The 12,429-nt window shown below is 36.4% G+C and overlaps 3 protein-coding genes across 5 annotated transcripts; 2 read left to right on the top strand and 1 right to left on the bottom strand.

The window, feature by feature from the left end:
* Window positions 1-657: 657 nt before the first annotated feature.
* rbck1 (RanBP-type and C3HC4-type zinc finger containing 1) lies at window positions 658-9,074 on the bottom strand. Of its 2 annotated transcripts, none has more exons than XM_084415589.1 (13): window positions 8,872-9,074; window positions 7,355-7,407; window positions 7,122-7,266; window positions 6,936-7,032; window positions 6,640-6,838; window positions 6,457-6,554; window positions 4,499-4,675; window positions 3,505-3,665; window positions 3,308-3,419; window positions 3,043-3,222; window positions 2,860-2,958; window positions 1,390-1,533; window positions 658-1,303 (listed from the first exon to the last, which is right to left on the bottom strand). In XM_084415589.1, the coding sequence occupies exons 2-13, from the start codon at window positions 7,389-7,391 to the stop codon at window positions 1,223-1,225; spliced, it is 1,530 nt and encodes a 509-aa protein (XP_084271715.1). In that variant the 5' UTR covers window positions 7,392-7,407; window positions 8,872-9,074; the 3' UTR covers window positions 658-1,222. The 2 variants fall into 2 exon arrangements, with proteins under 2 accessions (XP_084271715.1, XP_084271716.1); XM_084415590.1 differs by having other exon boundaries at window positions 8,876-9,006.
* Window positions 9,075-9,434: 360 nt separating this feature from the next.
* Window positions 9,435-12,316, top strand: rpp14 (ribonuclease P/MRP 14 subunit). 2 transcript variants are annotated; one of them, XM_084415592.1, is made up of 7 exons: window positions 9,435-9,524; window positions 9,969-10,081; window positions 10,191-10,275; window positions 10,786-10,862; window positions 11,142-11,220; window positions 11,545-11,617; window positions 11,736-12,316. In XM_084415592.1, the coding sequence occupies exons 2-6, from the start codon at window positions 10,008-10,010 to the stop codon at window positions 11,614-11,616; spliced, it is 387 nt and encodes a 128-aa protein (XP_084271718.1). In that variant the 5' UTR covers window positions 9,435-9,524; window positions 9,969-10,007; the 3' UTR covers window position 11,617; window positions 11,736-12,316. The 2 variants fall into 2 exon arrangements, with proteins under 2 accessions (XP_084271718.1, XP_084271717.1); XM_084415591.1 differs by having other exon boundaries at window positions 11,545-12,316.
* On the top strand, window positions 11,687-12,148 carry LOC311295613 (hydroxyacyl-thioester dehydratase type 2, mitochondrial-like; the record flags this gene model as incomplete). Its single annotated transcript, XM_084417079.1, has 1 exon — window positions 11,687-12,148. The coding sequence occupies one exon, from the start codon at window positions 11,687-11,689 to the stop codon at window positions 12,146-12,148; it is 462 nt and encodes a 153-aa protein (XP_084273205.1).
* Window positions 12,317-12,429: the final 113 nt, after the last annotated feature.

The following is a 12,429-nucleotide window of genomic DNA, read 5'->3' on the forward strand; positions in this document are numbered from 1 at the left end:
GTGACGTAGAACGAACGTAGAGTTTTGTTTTGCTCTGCTCTCTGGCTGCGCTGTCACGTTCGTTCTACGTCACGACGCTTCCATCTCCATGAACGCGCGCCGACCGCCACCGGAAGCCAGTTATTTTCGTTTCTAAAGTTTTAAATATGTATATTTTTACGACAAAACCGCACGGATTACCCTCAGAAGGCCTTCGTTTATCCCCCTGGAGCCGGATGGATTACTTTTGTGAAGGATGCATGCTCATTTGCGGACTTCAACGAGCTGGACCCCATTGCTTCACATTCTAACCACTGAAAGATCTAAGACATTTTCTAAAATAACTGAAAATGTGTTCGTCTGAAAAAAGATTGACTTATACATCTCGAACGGCTTGAGGGTGAGTAAATCATGGCTTAAATATCATTTTTGGGCGAACTATCCCTTTAAGGAGATCAAAAAATCATTTGAATTGGCTCCATTATTTTGTATACCAGCTTTATTGGATCTATTGTAAACAAAAGAGAACAGAATGATAATGCTTCAACATGTTTAAAAAAAATAGGAATATGAGGAAAAACCTGTATTCTGAAAATTGTATCACAACTTTTTTCATTTTTAATTGATATATCAATAATTATGACAATTGAGGGTTTTTCTTTTTTATATATGTATATATAATTTGATTACAATCCACTCCATTTTATGCATTTGTTGTGAATTTGAGTTAATCTTCAATGTGTCGTTTTTTTTTTTTTTTTTTTTAATAGTTTGATTTATTCCTTCATCATGCCATATTACATGTTCTACTACGATTTTACAACAAAACATCTTTGGATTATAAACAAAAAATCACCTCATACAAAAATCAAGATACAACAATAATAAGTCTTTTCTCTTACAATAGCATTGCACAAAGTCCCAGAGCATCAAGTCGCCAGAAAATAGTAGTGATTAACGACAGTTTAAAGCATTTTTAAAAAGTCACTTTTTTCATCCTATAAAAGCTCAGATACATTTAATTTTGTAAACACGTTCTGAATCTTTAGTCCTGGAACATATCGTTGAATCTGATTGATGTGCCAGTGATATTACTAGAGAAAGTGAACGTTTTAAAGGTACAACCACAACTGTGGCGCATTATCCTCACCTGGATTATTTTAAGGAGTTTCGTAAGTGTTGTGTTACTGTAGCGCAGGTTTTTGCTTGTTGAAGAAGCAGCGTTCAGATATGCCGCCAGTGTTCAGTGGCAGTTCTGGCACTGCGGATGGCAGAGGACTCCGTTGACTCGACATTTGCAACCACCCGATGTGTCTCCGGTACCCTGAGGAGTCAAAACCAGGTCTAGGTTAACTATATCTGATGCTTGTGAAACACTGAACGAATGAATCATGTAGTTTGGTGTCCGACCTTTGGTCCCCATCGGGCTTGTTTAGTCACCCAGCAGATCTCGGTCTTACACATTAGACAACAGATCCAGTCACAGCCGTCTTTCTTCTGGACGATCACCTGACATTTTGGACAGTTCATCGCCTCGCCGTTCTTCAGGAGTTGCTGGAATGGAAACCAGTTGACAGGTAACGAACATTTTAAACGATGATTCTTTAAAATCTCAAAAATCTGAAACATGCAGCACAACCAATGTAATCCGATTCCAGAACAAATAAACTATAAATCGGCTCTTTTCAGTGAATCAAAAGCATACAGCATGACCAATGTAGTCTGATTCCCGAAACAAATGACTCTTATGATTTGGCTCTTTTCAGAGATCAAACACATTCAGCACAACAAATTTAATCTGATTCCTAAACAAATGACTCTTATGAAATGGCTCTTTTCAGTGAATCAAATGCATCCAGTGCATGGGGCAGTCATGGCCTAATGGTTATAGTCAGACTGGTAACCCAAAGGTTGCAGGTTTGATTCTCAATACCAGCAGGAAATGACTGAGGTGCACTTGAGAGAGGCACCTAACCCCCAATCGCTCCTCGGGCGCAACAGCAAAATGGCTGCCCACTGCTCCGGGTGTGTGTTCACATATCACTTTCACACACAGTGTGACCAGTGTAGTCTGATTCCTAAAGACTCTTATGAATCTGCACTTTTTGTGAATCAAACATTGGTTGTGCTGAATGTGTTTGATTCACTAAAAAGACTCGATTCATTAGTGTCATTTGTTCAGGAATCAGACTACATTGGTCACACTGTGTGTGTCTGATTCACTCAAAAGAGACTATTCATTAGAGTCATTTGTTTGGGAATCAAATTACATTGGATGTGCTGAATGTGTTTGATTCACTGAAAAGAGATTATTTATAAGAGTCACTCATTCAGGATTCAAACATTGGCTTTTTTAAGAGAATCAAACACTTACAGCTTGACCAATGTTGAGTCCCAAACAAATTACTCTAATGAATCTGCACTTTTTAGTGAATCAAACACATATAGCGCGACCAATGTAGTCTAATTTCAATTTATTATTAATAGATAATTATTGTACATTTATTTATGTCAATAAAAGCCTAAATTCAATCTGTTCATCATATAAAGATTTTGGACTAAACCGCTCTATTCATATAGATACGTTTTATGAACTTTTTGAAGAATCAAATTGTCAGTTGCATAGCTGTCAATGGAGGGACAGAAAGCTCTCAGATGTAATCAAAAAGAGCTTCATTTCTGTTCCGAAGATGAACGAAAGTCTTACGGGTTTGAACAACATGAGGGTGAGGAATTAATGACAGAAATTTCATTTTTGGGCAGACTATCCCTTTAAGGAAATTCTTAAAGATTCCCATCCCTAGAGGGCGCTGTTTCAATAACTTCAATAGCTTCAAATATTAACAAAAACAGTTTGAAACAAATGAGTTTTCCACCCACATCCAGCATCTGCGTGGTCTGCAGGGCTGCGTCGTCATTCTGCGCTCGTATCCGCAGGTCGTCCTGATACTGCTGGCAGTTCATTCCCTTGTGAATAGCCTTGAAAAAAACACACACAGTATTTTAGGTCACCGTAACATGCACCTAAAAACTGGACGTGACCTAAACAAACGTGATATTCACCTTGCAGAGGAGGCAGTTCGTCTCATGACAGATGTCACACGTGAATTCGTTGACGTCATCTTCGAAGATGCACCAGCCGGCGCAGTCGGGCGTTTTGCAGTGGTAACTGTTCTCACTGCGGGACTCTGCGATGTTCAGCCTCAGTTCCAGAAACTTCTGGTACTCGTCCTGAGAGAGAAGCTGGTGGGAAACAGTAGGGTTTGGTGTGTTTATCAAGTGAACCGCAGTAAGTCAAGGTTCAATGATACTGCATTTATGATCTTACTGATTTGATTTCTCGATCTTGAAGTATGCAGTTACAGGAATAAGCGTCGTCTCTATATGGACACGCCACCTCGGCATCCGTGCAGTTCAGGACGGTTTCCTTCAGACACTCCCTGTAGGACAAACAGAAGTTGTATTTTAGACTATGTTTCAGTGGTACTTCCTGTTTACAGTAACAATTGAACAGTCTTAAATGACCTGCAGAAGCTATGCAGGCACTCTCTCAGCACGGCGCCCTCTCCTGGCATGATGGTGCAAAAGCAGATGGCGCAATCCAGTTGATCTGTGTTCCCCACCAGACTCTGGGAATCTGTTTCCAGGAGTTCTTGGAAATTCTTCTTTCGTTGTTCTATCAGAGACTGAATGGACACAGCCACATGTGTTATGTTTGTGTGTGTGTGTGGTTTTTTTTTTGTATTATGTCAAAATGCTAAAAGATTCCTTTTAGAATTAATATCATAATGTGGATCTAATCCTTAAAGACACTATCCTAAGATAAGAATTTATCTTATGGAAAAGAATAGAATTAAATTAAATTATTATTATTTTTATGTGTGATTAAAAATTAATGAATAATATTTAATACATTTAATATTTTAGATTTTATATATGTATTTAATTAATAAAAATATATGTATTCTTTGAAATCCTGAAAGAGTTTCTTTGTCTTCTTATGAATGTCGTAATATAATTACATATGGCATTTTATCCTATTGGTAAATATAAAAGCCTAATTGGAAAACAATTGATCTACATGATCCACATGATAAAAAAGATACAATAGCAATCCTCTTTTTTATTTTTATTTTTTATTCAGGACTGTATAAAATTAAATTGCTTCAATTTGCTCCATTAGTTTTCTCTAATGAATAAAACAGTAATTTGTTTTATCATTTAGTCAACAACAAAATGAAAAATGCTTTTTGTGATGCAAAGTAAACAGAAAATAATCCACTTAAACACTTTCAAACCAGTGTATTACACAAATAAATAGTTTGAAAAGTGAAGAAGTTTGAAAACGTTCTAAATGTTCGTTGTTTTCACTTTCCATTGATCCATTGATCTTTTTCTACTGTAAAGCTTTGTAGATGCAGTCATACGGTTAGGTACTTTCAGAGTTTGTCCCACAGATGTAAACCTGGTGTATTTGGAGTGGTTTTGTAGTCCAGTATGTTGTGTCCTCTCATCTAACCTGCTCGTACTGCAGGCTGGCGAGTTCCTCCTGCTGGAGTCTCCTGGTTTCTGCCTGGTCCGGCTGGTACAGATCCGGCACTGTATAGGTCTCAGGTCTCGCCGTGCTGCACATCTCGCACCCCGGACGTGTGGGTTTATTCAGGAATGTGCACTCGGGACATGACCAACCAACCTTCTAGAAAACCAAACACAATGATTATAATTACGAGATTCATCAGAAGCTAGAGCGACATAATGACAGAGCGGCAGATTGAGCGATAGATTGATAAGAGCAAAAAATAGATATAGATTGTGCGATAGATAGATAGATAGATAGATAGATAGAGCGACAGACATACAGATAGACATACAGACAGACAGATAGATAGAGCGACAGACAAATAGAGAGATAGATAAATGGATGGATGGAATGATGGATAGAGCGACAGAATGATAGATAGATAGACAGACAGACAGACAGACAGACAGATAGATAGACAGACAGACAGATAGATGGATAGATAGACGGATAGATAGACATATAGACAGACAGACAGACAGATAGATAGATAGATAGATAGATAGATAGACGGATAGACAGACAGAAAGACAGACAGATGGATAGATAGACGGATAGACAGACGGATAGATAGACATATAGATAGATAGACAGACAGATAGATAGATAGATAGATAGATAGATAGATAGATAGATAGATAGATAGATAGATAGATAGATAGATAGATAGACGGATAGATAGACATAGATAGACAGACAGACAGACAGACAGATAGACGGACAGACAGATAGACAGACAGACAGACAGACAGATAGACGGATAGACAGACAGACAGATAGACGGATAGATAGATAGATGGATGGATAGATAGACGGATAGATAGACATAGATAGACAGACAGACAGACAGATAGACAGACAGACAGACGGATAGATAGATGGATGGATAGATAGACGGATAGATAGACATAGATAGACAGACAGACAGACAGATAGACGGACAGACAGATAGACAGACAGACAGACAGACAGATAGACGGATAGACAGACAGACAGATAGACGGATAGATAGACGGATAGACAGACGGATAGATAGACATATAGATAGACAGACAGATAGATAGATAGACGGATAGACAGATGGATAGATAGACATACAGATAGACAGACAGACAGACGGATAGATAGACAGACAGACAGACAGATAGATAGATAGATAGACGGATAGACAGACAGACAGACAGACAGACAGACATACAGACAGATAGACAGACAGACAGACAGACAGATAGATAGACGGATAGACAGACGGATAGATAGACATATAGATATACAGACAGACAGACAGATAGATAGATAGATAGATAGATAGATAGATAGATAGATAGATAGATAGATAGATAGATAGATAGATAGATAGATAGATAGATAGATAGACGGATAGACAGACGGATAGATAGACATAGACAGACAGACAGACAGACAGACAGATAGATAGATAGACGGATAGACAGACAGACAGACAGACAGATAGACAGACAGACAGATAGATAGATGGATAGATAGACATATAGATAGACAGACAGACAGACAGACAGACAGACAGACAGATAGATAGATAGATAGACGGATAGACAGACAGACAGATAGATGGATAGATAGACGGATAGACAGACGGATAGATAGACATATAGACAGACAGACAGATAGATAGATAGATAGATAGACAGACGGATAGATAAACATACAGACAGACAGACAGACAGACAGACGGATAGATAGATGGATAGATAGACATATAGATAGACAGACAGACAGACGGATAGATAGACGGATAGACAGACGGATAGATAGACATATAGATAGATCGATAGATAGATAGACAGACGGATAGATAGACATACAGATAGACGGATAGATAGATGGATGGATGGATGGATGGATGGACGGACAGATACCTGAGGTTTAGGAGGTAGAGGAGGAGGAGGAAGATCGGCTCCTCTGGCGAGCAGCTCTGGTGAGCGTTGAGGTGGGGGGCCGATGTTCTCTATTATAACTGTATTAAGAAAGACGTGCGGTTCAGTAAACTTATGTTTCATATACAAGCTGCTATTTTTTTATTAGAAATATAGTCTGGATACCATCAATCTGTCTGTCCTGTTTCTCTTTTCTCTCTTGTTCGCGGCTCAGTTGGGCAGTCTTTGCTGAGCGGATGAAGAGGAAGGCCGAGTCGTCATGGTTTCGGACTCCATAATTATACAAGGTGTCTTTGTCCTGCGCGAGACGCTTCCCGATCACCCAGCGCTGGAGGGCCGGGTGGAAGCCGTAGTCATCATTGATCTGGAACACAAACATCTATACATTTAGTATATCTATTATTTGGGGTTTCGGTTTCAGAGAAGTTTTCCTTCTCACGTCCATCACTGACACTCTTTACCTTCTCTTTGAGCTCTGAGACTGTCATGTAGACTGGAACCAGCACTGTTATTGGGATGTGGGCATCTGATACGGCGTCCGCCACACCTACTCTCAATCTGCCACCACACAAAGCCAAACACAACCATGGTTACGTATGCTCAGCGTTTCAGTGTTTCTCGTGTGATGAACCGGTCTGACGGCATACCTGATGCTGTCTTTAGAGTACGCATCTGGATTTATTTTGACACACACGGGGAGTTTCAGATCCAGAAGTCGATCCAGGTGTTTAGTGGCTTCTTCTTTGTCTCTGGAGTTGATGGCGTCACTCAGCAGTTGAGCGGCGTCCTCCGCTGCCATGGTAACATAAGGCATGTTGCTGTGTCAAAATATGACTTATGATATTTACATTTACTGCATTATATATTTACTAACACTCACCTTCTTTTATATTTGTAGAGGCATCTAGGGCAGCCATGCTTTAATCTTGAAAGCTTGTTAAAAAAAAAGAAGCAATATGTTTAGGTAACAATTATTGTAAATAGTTCAAATTAAATGTAAGTATAAATATTGTTTGTTTTTTTATAATAGATCCAAATATATATAATTGTATATGCCCCCCCCCCCCCCCCCCAAAAAAAACAGCCATATCATGGTTTAGAGAAAAAAATGTATTAGATTTTTATTTTTATTTTTAATTGAACAATAACACAACAGTGGTACTGTTATCTCACAGTGACAAGTACAACTAAAAATTACCTTACAATCTTTAGACATATATGAGCATACTAAAAAAAGTTTTAAATAAATTAAATATTTATTTATATATATATAAAAATATATTATTTTTATGTCATGTGATGTCATATCACATCATATCATATCATATCATATCAATCATATCATTATGTCCAAAAAACAGCAATAAGTTTTAGACAACATTTTTTAAAATAGTAAATATATTTAAACATTTTTAAATTAAATAGAAATAAATATTAATAAAATTAATTGTAAATATTGTATTATATTATATATATATACAGCAATACATTTTAATTTTAGATTAAAATTGTTTTAAATAGTTAATTTATATAAATATATTTGATTATTTTTAAATTAAATTAAATTTTAGAAATATTAATAAAAACATTTTAAATATATTATATTAACATTGCAATAAGTTCTAGTTTCAGACAAATTTTTTATTCAGTAATTTTATTCAATATTCAGTAAATATTTTTAAATAAAATACAATTAAAAAATATATATATTAACAAAATAAATTAAATATACTGTATATTATATTATATTCAAATATATTACAGTATATGTCCCAAAAAAACAAGCAATATTTGTAGATATTGGATCACAAAAAAGTACTGTGCTTATATATGCTCTGCACTGTAAAAAGTGGTAACCTGCAACTGTTACATTAAAGAGCTATTTCTAACTGATTTAATCGATAACATTTAGGTTTGCTGGTATAAATTTATCTTGGTTCAGTGATGTTAAATCATATTTTGATAGTTAATTTAGATGTTTCCGTGTGGTACCATGTTCATATACCTATTTTATTTAATTACATTATATTACATGCCAATTCGAGAATACAGTAGTACTTTTTTTATTGACATTTTGCACCAGTTGAAATTCAGTCCATTAAAGTATTCTAACAATTGGCATATACCATGGTACTTTATGATTCGTACATGTTCAAAAAACATGGCAGCGCCAAGGTACTATTTCTTAGTGTAATTTATAACTAAATCATAATAGAAATAAGTAAATATGAATACAAATCTTTTTGCATACATCCAAGAAATGGCATAAAACGTGTTATTATGTATTCTTACACGATCTGTAAAATTTGACAACCTTAAACAACCGCAAACATAAAACATGCGCTCGTTCAGCACAACAGCAGCGACAGTAAAACAAACATAACGAAACAAACTTACCAACCATAGGACAATTGTAATAAAACACTCTTCGTGTCGTATCTGTGTGTTTTTATCTCGACGCTGTTAATTAAAACCTCCGTGGTATTCTCAAAACAGGGGAAATTTAGAGGAATGAAAAGTGAAACGAAGTTGCTTCAGGAAGTCCCAGTCAGCGCTGTGAGAAAGTCTCGAGAGGTTGTGCAACTCCATCAAACGCAGATGCGGAAAACACACTCGGCTGATATTTAGTTCACTTGTAGTATTTTTGCTAATAAAATTAATTAAAATAATTATATAAAAATTAATTAAAAATATTATTTTTAACAAACAAATTGCGAATATAAAAATACAAAGACCTGAAATTAAAGTCCCCGTGAAGTCAAAATTAATGTTTTTTTACTTTTAGTATGCATTTGTTATCTATAAGCTAATCAAAATATTAGTAGCTGAAAAAGCTTAATTGGAATATGGCCAAAAGTAGTCATAACAAAAAAGTTAGCAGTAAATGTGACTGCTTTCGTTGAAATAGTGTTGTAAAAATATAGTTGTCTGTGTTTTTCCCCCAACGTTTGTTGACTTTTATCGAGGTGTTCTCGCGAGATTTGAAAGCGCGAGAGGGTGCATGGCGCTCTGCGTGCTGTGAATGAAGGACAAACACAGCCTGTAATTCTGTGAGTTTATCTGTTTTTAGACCTCTAAACAGTTGTTTGATTGCATAATTCAATGTAAATTGTTTTTTTGAGCGGTTGGAGGCTCTTTAAATCTGTAGTTTAAGTATTTTTTGGAGTTTGTAGCAATACAGACCTTGCACGTGACCTGGAAGAAACTGATCTTCCCAATAATGCTTATTACTTTAATAAGTCACCTTTATAAAGAATATTGTGTCAGTACTATGATACAACGATTGTATTAGATTGTAATACCATGTTGCTTTCTCATATACCTGGTTGTTACTGAATAATTTTCGTTTTTATTTAGCATGGTTGAATATGCAACTTTATTTATATAAACAGACATCTCTGTGACAACTTCTGCCATTGACATACCTTGATTCTTGTAGTATCAGTACTGAAAAGGCATCGATCTTAATGTGTTCATCTCTTTCTTAATTCTAGCACACCATCTGAAAGGATTTCTGTGTCAAACTACAAGTTATGGAGGAACCCTCAAAGTTTGAGCGATATGTTTACAAAAATGCTTCAGTTTATCATTATATGAAAATATCTCTGTAAGTGTCATGATACAGGTCAGTTTTGATCTGGTTAGTTTTATTACAGTCTTTAGATGGTGAACATAAAATGGGCGAAACATAAAATTTTTCTTTTCTTTATTTTTAGGGTTTTGGCGAATGGAAACAGAAATATTTCTTCTGCAGATTTCAAACAATTGATCATTCGTGGACTCAGAGATCTTTACGGAGAGGTGAGCTCAACCACGTAGGAATATGGTTTCTATAAAGTCTTGTAAATGTTCACAATTCAAATGTAACACTGATGCAGATTTTTGATACTTAAAAATGTGTGAAAACTGAAATAATATTTTTTAGCTTGTTAAATTTTAATACTTTGCTAAAATTCATAATTATTTTCATACATAAATATGCTGAAGGTACAAACCCAACTTCAAGGACAAATATTTTGGATAAGCAGTGAATGCATAATACATTGGGAATTGTTCATTTAATTATAAATAATTCCAAATAAATAAAATAACAAAAAATTCTGTAATAAATACCGTGAATTTTTATTTTCAGATGGAGACTATTTACACCCCTAATAAAATTGTTTTAAGATGTTTTATTTACAATAAAACATATAAATAACTTAATTTTCTTTGTTGTATAAATATGTGCTGTAGTCAGTAGTCTCTTTTGACTTTATCCTGCTTTCTGACTTGTTTCTGATGCATAATCATATTTCTTCTGTATGGCAGATTGGAGCTTCTATTCCATTTGATCTGCTGAAGTTTGATGAGAACCAATTGACCGGCATACTACGAGTGTACAACAGGTAAGTCATGCTCCTAGTACAAATCTTGAACATTTAGGCCAAAGTGTTTAAGCATGGTTTAACTGAAGTACAGAGCTGTTTATGAACTTGGGGTATCCCTCTGGGCTTGAGTTTGGGACCATTTAAATTATGTTTTTTGTTTTGTTTTGTAGGAATAAGTATCTGAAACACAGAGCGAACTATTTTTTCTGAAATGAATAAACACTTATGGATTTGTCCCACCCATTTTGTGTATCTAATGATGTTCATTCTTAATATTCTGTTGTTTCTTAATCTCAGTGGCCTGGTGAAATTGTGGAGTGCATTAACGTTACTGGGATCATATCAAAATGAGGCATGTGCATTGAGAGTCTCACAGGTACGTTTTTCCCAGTATTACGTCTGAAGCTGATTCAACATTTAATGAGCCCTGAGTCTGCATTCTTTTAATTCGCACTGGATTTCAGTAAAGAGCTTGTGGATCAATTGTATCTCTGCCAGGAATGACTCAACATAATTTTAACGTGGCTATTGGCAGTCTGTCAGCCAAACTGTGTGTACTTTGCAATTTGCGTCAGAAAGGCGGTTACTGTGGTGGCTGTTTATCTCGTTTTAGATTCTGAAACCCATTTAACTTCTAATCCGTGTCATAGACATCTGTTTTGAATGCAACTCTTATGGTCTTTTTTATTTATCATTGCAGGTGTCGCCATTTTTGTTAGCACTGTCTGGGAATAGCCGTGAGCTGCAGTTTGGAGACCAGTTGACATCGTGAGGTGGGCCTACAAAACAAATACCTTGGAAAAATGACGTTCTTTCTTAGAAGAAGAATTTTCAACAGAAATATGTACCATATTGTCAACTCAGCACTGACAGTTCCTGCATCCCTCACAGTGGGGCACAGGTCGCTTTACATCGGTGAACGGGCCTCGCTAAGCAAAACATTCAGCGCCAGAGACGTCGCACTTTTTGCTGAGCTGACAGGGGACACAAATCCTCTCCACCTTGACCCAGAGTACGCCAAAACGACCTCTTTTGAGACCCCCATTGTGCACGGAGTTCTGATTAACGGTCTGATCTCAGCAGTTATTGGGACAAAGTTGCCCGGTAAAGGCTGCGTGTTCCTCTACCAGGAAATACGCTTTCCGGCGCCTCTCTACATTGGAGAGGAGGTTGAGGCGGAAGCGGAGGTTAAAAAGATCAAAATGTCCTTTGCTTTTATTTCTGTTTCCTGCGCTGTCAAAGACAAAGTGGTCATGGAGGGAGAGGTCATAGTGATGATGCCGCAGAATGGAGAGCAATTGTGAGGAATGCTGCCGTTCAGTTTTTGTTTATGTTCCAGATATGCTGCCAGGAATTAAATGTTCTTTCTTGCTTATTTTTGTTCTTTTGAAATGTGACGCTCACTCAAAGATTTAATATTCATTGCTTTTGTTCTCTGAGGTGCAGTTTAAATAAACTGTGTGAGAAAATAACTTGACTTGACTGGTGTGGTCTAGCGGTTTCCAACCTCAACAAGGGGATCGTTTTCAGATAGTCCTTTCAAATAGTTATTTCTAATAGTAATTTGAAAGCAGTATGGTTAACA

Source organism: Rutilus rutilus (genome assembly GCF_951802725.1).
Source record: "Rutilus rutilus genome assembly, chromosome: 8".
Taxonomy (NCBI): Eukaryota; Metazoa; Chordata; class Actinopteri; order Cypriniformes; family Leuciscidae; genus Rutilus; species Rutilus rutilus.

What these genes read in the sequence shown, in the direction of transcription:
- rbck1 (XM_084415589.1), bottom strand. Translation starts at nt 7,391, where the DNA reads ATGGCTGCCCTAGATGCCTCTACAAATATAAAAGAAG. An exon ending in CTCTACAAATATAAAAGAAG is followed by an intron (nt 7,267 to 7,354) that starts GTGAGTGTTAGT and finishes TTACCATGGCAG; the next exon opens with CGGAGGACGCCGCTCAACTG. An exon ending in CTCTACCTCCTAAACCTCAG is followed by an intron (nt 4,676 to 6,456) that starts GTATCTGTCCGT and finishes TTGGTTTTCTAG; the next exon opens with AAGGTTGGTTGGTCATGTCC.
- rpp14 (XM_084415591.1), top strand. Translation starts at nt 10,008, where the DNA reads ATGGAGGAACCCTCAAAGTTTGAGCGATATGTTTACAAAAATGCTTCA. An exon ending in CATTATATGAAAATATCTCT is followed by an intron (nt 10,082 to 10,190) that starts GTAAGTGTCATG and finishes CTTTATTTTTAG; the next exon opens with GGTTTTGGCGAATGGAAACA. An exon ending in TCAGAGATCTTTACGGAGAG is followed by an intron (nt 10,276 to 10,785) that starts GTGAGCTCAACC and finishes TCTGTATGGCAG; the next exon opens with ATTGGAGCTTCTATTCCATT.